The sequence below is a fragment of the Sorex araneus genome, chromosome 2, assembly GCF_027595985.1.
Source record: "Sorex araneus isolate mSorAra2 chromosome 2, mSorAra2.pri, whole genome shotgun sequence".
In the NCBI taxonomy this organism is placed as follows: Eukaryota; Metazoa; Chordata; class Mammalia; order Eulipotyphla; family Soricidae; genus Sorex; species Sorex araneus.
Window position 1 is genome coordinate 43,767,703 of NC_073303.1, and position 7,208 is coordinate 43,774,910.

The window sequence follows — 7,208 nt, forward strand, 5'->3', positions numbered from 1 at the left end:
GTAGGTCGGCGTGGGCGCGGCAGCCTGTGGGCGTGGCGGAGCAGGCGGGGCGCGGGGAGTGGGTGTGTAGTGGCGGGGCGTGGCGGGCCCGGGGGCGCGGCGGAGGCGGGAGAGGCGCGGGGCGGCGGGCAGGGCGAGGGCGCGGCAGGGGCGTGCGGGTGACGTGGGCGCGGCGGAGGCCCGCGAGGCTCGGGGCGGCGGGGCTGGGCCCTCCGCGCGCCCCCCGTGCGGGTCCCCGCGGCGCGGGCACCCGGCCATGGTGGACGTGCTGGGCGGGAGGCGGCTGGTGACCCGCGACGGCGCGGCCGTGGAGGCGGAGGCGGCGCTGCAGAACAAGGTGGTGGCGCTGTACTTCGCGGCGGGCCGCTGCGCGCCGTCCCGCGACTTCACGCCGCTGCTCTGCGACTTCTACACGGAGCTGGTGGGCGCCGGGCGGCCGCCCGCGCCCTTCGAGGTGGTGTTCGTGTCGGCCGACGGCAGCGCGCGCGAGATGCGGGACTTCATGCGCGAGCTGCACGGCGCGTGGCTGGCGCTGCCCTTCCAGGACCCCTACCGGCAGTGAGTAGGGGTCCGCTGCGACCCCGCCACCCCGCTGGGGCGCCGCTGGGCTCTGCGCCCGGGGCCTTTGAGAGTCAGCACGGGGGCGGTGCCCAGAGCCCTAACTCCGTGGGCCCCACCCCGTCCCACCCGGCCCCATCACTGCTCCGGGGTCCGGGAATCTGCATTTCCAGAGAACCCCACTCTGAGCTACAGTAGGCTGGGTGGCCCACCCCGGCTCCCTCCTGCTTAGCGTCTAGTATGAGGCTCAGGGAGGAGCCCCCACCTCCACTGCCCCCGCCCCCACTGGATCTGAACTTGACCACCCCGGTTGCCCCGAAAGGCAGAGGAAGTTTTGTTTGTCTGGGAGCCACACGCAGTGCTCCGGACTTAGTGCTCACTCTTCACCGAGGAACCACAGCTGGCGGGCTTGGGGACCATATGGGATGTCAGGAATTGAACCAGGGTCCCCTGCGGACAAGGCAAGCACCCAGCCTGCTGTACTATCAGTCCGTCCCCGTGAGAGGCTGATGGTGCTGGAACCAGTGGTGTCCTAGTTGCTTCTGGGTGCCATGCAAGGGGCTGACTTGAGGCTGAGAGGGGTCGTTGTGGAAGACTGACCCCCATCCGCCATCCTGCCTAACGTGGCTGTCCCCGCGGGTGGCTTATGTGAAGCAGGGAGGAGGGACTGTCATTTGTCCTGGTCCACCTCTGCCGCCCAGAGACAGGCTGGGAAGGCTCGGGCTGGTCGAGTCTGTGATAGGCCCTGCGTGGCCAGCCCCAGAGGGTGGCCGTCAAGCCACACCTGACGTCCACTTGGTCTGTCCACAGGGAGGTTAATCTCCACCACCCCATTTCTTGGGGACCGGTGGACTCCGGCTGGAGTGAGGAATTGCTCTTTGCAGGAAAGGAAAGTCTTTACCGGGGGCTTCCAGGGCTTTCTCACAGGAAAGAATTCCAGGAGGAAGTGAGCAGTAAAGTCACAGCAGGTTTTATTTGGAGGCTTTATTTTAGGAGGGGGAAGGAGGGAAAGAAAAGTGGGATCAACACACTGGAGAGAGAACGCCCCCGTACACATCTCGAGAGGGAAGGTGCAGGTGGCACATGTGCTCGGGTCACACGGGTGCTCGGCCAGTGGACACAGGCCACACATGTCTCAGGCGGCATACGCGCGCCCTTTCTCTGTTCAGGTCACCTCTGAGGCAGTGTCCGCAAGCCCACGTGTGCCTTTCTACCTAGATAGCTAGTTGCCAAGAGGGGGAGTTGGGATGGCCTTGGCAAACTCCTTTGCTTGACCTTTGCTCAGCTGCTGGGATCTCTCCTGGAGGGTGAGTCTAGCCCCTTCTGGCCTGAGCTAGTTCAGGGAAAGATCTCTTGAGGCCTTAGTTCCTGGGCTCCTGTAGTGGGTGGGGACAGCCTTAGGGCTAAGTGGTGATTACTTCCCAGGGATCCCATTGCCACGGGGGCATCCCTAATCTACCTGCCTGTAGTCATCCTTCCCCTTGCTCCAGGGCCCCTGGAACTTTGTGGCTCTGGGCCTCAGGGAGCCTTGCTGGCCTCAGGGCAGGGTACCACGCCCCATGAAGGAGTGTTATTAGCCCCTGACATCAGTGCTTAGTGCGCGGTGCCCACAGGGTGCTTGTTGGATGCTGGGTTGGCTACCACAGCGGCCCAGAAATCCGAATGCTGGGAGCAAGGACATTGCCTTGGGCGAAGGGAGGAGCCCGTTGGCGTGGCTGCTCCTGCTGGGAACTTCCTGTGGGTGCCGAGATGCTCTGCGTTCTCCTGGCTTCCTTCCGCCCAGTGTCCGGGTCCTTGTTTTCAAGGTGACTTAACTATGGTGCTGTGCCCTGAGGGGATGGAGGTGGCTTCAGGGAGGAGGTGTTACTGCTTCTCCTTGTGGCACTAAGGTTGCTGATGTCCCTGGGCAGAGGACGCCAGGGAGGGGAGTTGAGTGCCCACATGGGGTGGCTCGTGGAAGATGCAGGAACAACAAAACGTTCATTCCAAGCCTGCTCGCTCCCTAGGCCCCCCTTGCCTGGGTCCCCGGGGCGCCTCTGCTCTCTGTAAAGCTGGGGTTCGCCTGACAAGAGCAGCTCGATACTTAAACATTAAACTACTTACTGGTTTAATGAAACCCCCAGAGTGCTGGAACTGGGCCAGAGGGAGGCTGAAGACCACCCTGGACATGGTGTTGTGGTTCTGCCTTTAAGTTCAGACTGCAGCCTGAGCAAATGTGCCATCCTGGCAATCTGTCTTCCCACATAGCGACAGAATGGCTGCTGTGTCTCAGGCTGCATATCCTCACTCCTTCCTCTTTCTTAGCACATAGGCAAGTGCTCTCAAAGTCTCACCAGGTCTGCTGGTTACTCATTCCTGTGCTAGTTAATGTAGCCAAGGGCCAGGGGAGTGCTGACCAGAGTTGGTCCTTCGTGAGAGTCTCTGTTAGGGCCAGAGATGTGACTCAGTGGTCAGGTGCACATGGCTCGTATGTGAAAGGGTTTGCTCTCTGGTGCCCCCTCCCCTCCCCCCACACACACTCACACACATGCACCCAGAAACAAAAAAGCATCTGGGGTCAGCCGGTTTGTATTTGAGTGATTTCATGTGCCAAGTCCTTAGCTAAACCATACATGTATCTTTTTTTTTTAATTAATTAATTTATTTTTTTGCTTTTTGGGTCATACCCTGTGATGCAGAGGGGTCACTCCTGGCTCTGCACTCAGGAATTACCCCTGGCGTTGCTCAGGGGACCCTATGGGATGCTGGGAATCGAATCCGGGTCAGCTGCATGCAAGGCAAACGCCCTACCCGCTATGCTATCACTCCAGCCCCAACCATACATGCATCTTTTAATCCTCAGGCTGCGTTTGGCAGTTCGTGAGGTGTAGTGAAGACTGGAGTACCGGGGGGTTCTTCGGCTGCTCCAAGCCACATAGCTTGTTAGTGCCAGAAAGGAGTGGGCTTGTTTCCCAGGGCAGGACTCACTGGGCCTTCCCCTGCCATTGCTTTGTCTTGCCCCCCACATGCTGCGAGGGTGCTGTGGACCCTGGGAGAGGAGGGCGGTTCTGTAGATGATGTTTCTGTGTTCGTTTGCAATGCCCAGGGTCTTCAATTTTTTTTCTTTTTATTTCAGGTCACACCTGGCAAAGCTCAGGGGTTACTCCTGGCTCTGCACCCAGGAATTACTCCTGGCAGTGCTGGGGGACCGTATGGGATGCCAGGGATCAAACATGGGTCAGCTGTATGCATTGTGTGCTATTGCTCCAGCCCCTTTTCAGTATTTTTTTTTTTTTTTGGTTTTTGGGTCACACCTGGCAATGCACAGGGCTTACTCCTGGCTTTGCACTCAGGAATCATCCCTGGTGGTGCTCAGGGGACCATATGGGATGCTGGGAATCGAACCAGGGTCGGCCGCGTGCAAGGCAAACACCCTACCCGCTGTGCTATTGCTCCAGCGCCCCCTTTTCAGTATTTTTATTTGAGTAATAAAGATGCTCAGACTCAGAGTTGCAAAGTAGAAAGTTTATTGGAAAATAGAAAAGAAAAAGAGCTCCCCGTGTGGGGAGGAACTTGGGGTAGGATTAAGCTAACTATGGGTCCCTTGATGGGACTTTTATAGGAAACGCGGGTCTTTGTGTTACAGAGAATGCAGGGAAGTTAAAGTTAAGGGTTTCCTGTCTCTAGGTGAAAACTGGGCAAGTGTTACAGAGACTGCAAGGCTCTAATAGCTCCTTGTTTGGCCACCTGCCTCAGGTATTGTCCATGACCTTAGCCTCCCTGTAAGTCAAGCTCCGGGTAGAATTTTATGATGGACAACTGTCAACTCCCTGTTTATCAGGAAAAGCCCAGGAATTTGCAGGAAGTCCAAAAAAAACGGGACTGCTCACAACAGTTGGCTAGGGTAAACTGAGGCTGCTTCTTTCACAGGGAGACACACAAGACAAGAATGACCTCTGGGGGGTGGGGGTGGAGTACTCGCTTTCGTCTGAGGGGGCCAGCGTTTCCTGTGTGAGGTGGGGACGGTTCCTGAGCGTCTAGTGCTGCTGTCGCTGGTGTGGGAACTCCACTCCCAGAAGTGCTGCTCAGAGGTGCCTGCACCAAGGGGGTCCAGTCCGCTCACTCTGTCTTCTTGCTTCTGTTTTTGTTTGGGTCACACTAGTGGTGCTCAGCTTACTCCTGGCTCTGCACTCCTGGCTCACTCCCGGAGGGCGCAGGGGACATGGGGTGCCAGGGGTTGAACTTTGGTCGGCCACGTGCAAGGCAAGTGTCCTACCCATTGTACTGTCAGCTCAGGCCCCGTCTGTTCCCTGTGGATCATTTGCAATTTTACTTTTCATCATTGAGAACACACAGGTTCTGTCTCGTAGCTGTTTGGACTCTGCATGTTCTCCCTCTTCCTGTGGTTTCCCTGCTGGAGGGGCTCTAGCCCACAGAGCTCAGGGGCTTTTCCTGGCTCAGTGCTTCTGGCAGTGCGTGGGGATGTGGCCCCGGGCCCCTGGTTCAGGCCTTCTGCAGCCAACCATGTGCTTCAGGTGGGTATTTTTTCCCTCTTTTTGGATCACACCCGGTGGTGTTCAGGGGTTACTCCTGGCTCTGCCCTCAGGATCACTCCTGGTGGTGCTCGGGGGACACTATGGGATGCCAGGGTTCGAACCCCGGTTGGCCGCATGCAAGGCAAACACCCTCCCTGTATCCTACCCCTCCAGTTTTGTGCTCCAGCTGTTGAGTTCAGGCTTGTCTTGGGCCTGAGTGCTGGGGAGAAACAGCCAGAGTCTGGGGTTCGGTAGCAAGAAGGGGCAGTTCCTGAGTGAGAGAGAGGAAAGAAACAGGCTTGACTAAGCAAGGCCCTGGAGACGGGAGGGGGATTAGGTTTGCTATTTACTGTCCTGTCTCTGGGGCTGTAATCCCGGAGAAGGCTGTACGCAGTTGCAGGCTTGCAGGCTCAGGAATCAGGCTCTGCCGCCTTTCCAAGGATGGGAACCACGTGGAAAGCGACTCTCGGGCTCACTCAGAGGACGTTATCGAGACTGTTCATCAGTGGATCATTGTGTTTGTCATTGAATTTTAACTTTGGCTGTTCCAGGGGTTGTTCCCTCTTAGAAGTTTCTCTGTCTGTGGGTTTTTCAGTTAAGGATGGAAAAATTTGCGTTGTGGACTCCGGTCCCTGAGGGCTGCATGTGTTCATGTAAAGACCTTTTCTCTACCATTGGTCCCTAGACAATGAAGCATCGACTCTTTGCATAGCACATACTTTATATTAGCTCTTCTAAGTAGTCCAGACATGACTTGCAATGCGTTGGAGTATGTGCTTCTATGCAAGGGCCAGAGAGAGAGAGTAAGGGTGAAGCCACCTGCCCTGCATGTGGCCAGCCCGGTTCCGTCTCCAGCACTGCATGTGGTCTCCTGAACCCCACTAGGAGTTATCCAGAGCAGAGAACAGGGAGTAAACCCTGAATATCACTGGGTATGGCCTATAAACCAAAGCCGAAGACCACAGATGCAAGTCATATGCAAATACTGTCCCATCGGGCACCCTCCAATGTTGTCCTCTGGGCCCAGGGAGAGAGGTCGTGGCTTTGCAGCTGGGAGGCTTCATTAGATTCGCTGTACTATGGAGTCCAGAGAGCTCCAGGTTCTGATGCCCCAGGACCTCTGGGCGTGGCCTCCAAATCATGGCATCTCTGGGGTTCTTGGAGTCACCCCACTACACCTCCCCGAACTGGGGCGTGGCCGCGTCTGTCACTGATATACAGCCACTCACTGTAGAGTTGTACAGTGTGTATATAAATGTCCTGGGTGATTTGGGGGCTTACGCTGGCCCTGTTCAGGGTGGGCGGGTCACCTGCCACACGAAGCCGCTGACGTTGATGAAAGGGAAGCGCCAGGCGCAGTGGGAGCGCTCACTGGTCCAGAGGAGCACAGCTGGGATGGGTCACGCTTCTCGAGACAGTCCGGGTCAGCTCTGGCTTTTGACCGGGGGTGGGGGGCAGCCTCTGGGGAGCCCGAGCTGATGCTGCCCTCTTCTCCCCGCAGTGAGCTGAGGACCAGGTACAAGATCACGACCACCCCCAAGCTGGTGGTGGTGAAGCAGAGCGGGGAGGTCATCACCGACAAGGGCCGCAAGCAGGTCCGGGAGCGGGGGCTGGCCTGCTTCCAGAGCTGGCTGGAGGCAGCCGATGTCTTTCAGAATTTCTCCGCCTGACCAGGGAGGGACCGCAAGGCCCTGGACGGGCAGACCTGTCACCGCGGAGGGGAGCTGCGGCCGTGCTCTGGAGCGGGGTCCAGGCAGAAGCTGGGGGCTGCAGCCAGGAGCTCTCGCTGCCGGAGGACAAGCCCCATCTGTCCCTTCTTTATGGTTACTCTTACTGTTGGTGGCACTGTTTCCTCGACGGCAGCTTGAGCCACTGGTGTGTGTCACAAATAGGTAACCCTGCAAGTTTTTCAGATGCAGTTTGTGTTGATACCTGATTCAGAGGTCCGTTTATTTCAATGATATGCTTTGATGTATATTAACAATGTTAATATCAGTATGAGATATTAAATTATATAAAGGATGCATAGCAGACATGTTGTGTGTTAACTTTAGCTTGAGGGCTCTTCCTGGCTCTGTGCCCGGGGATCATTCCTGGCAGTGTCCAGGGGATCCTGTGTGGTTCCAGGGATGGAAC

At 57.4% G+C, this 7,208-nt stretch overlaps 1 protein-coding gene across 1 annotated transcript; it reads left to right on the forward strand.

Moving 5' to 3' along the window:
- The first annotated feature begins 256 nt into the window (after window positions 1-256).
- Window positions 257-6,958, forward strand: NXNL2 (nucleoredoxin like 2). The gene is made up of 2 exons (XM_004620940.2): window positions 257-558; window positions 6,574-6,958. Exons 1-2 carry the CDS (start codon window positions 257-259, stop codon window positions 6,740-6,742), a joined length of 471 nt encoding a protein of 156 aa, XP_004620997.1. The 3' UTR covers window positions 6,743-6,958.
- Window positions 6,959-7,208: the final 250 nt, after the last annotated feature.

Excerpts from the sequence above, each read along its gene's own strand:
- NXNL2 (XM_004620940.2), top strand. The coding sequence starts at position 257 with ATGGTGGACGTGCTGGGCGGGAGGCGGCTGGTGACCCGCGACGGCGCG. Across the intron at positions 559-6,573 it reads TTCCAGGACCCCTACCGGCA|TGAGCTGAGGACCAGGTACA; the intron begins GTGAGTAGGGGT and ends TTCTCCCCGCAG.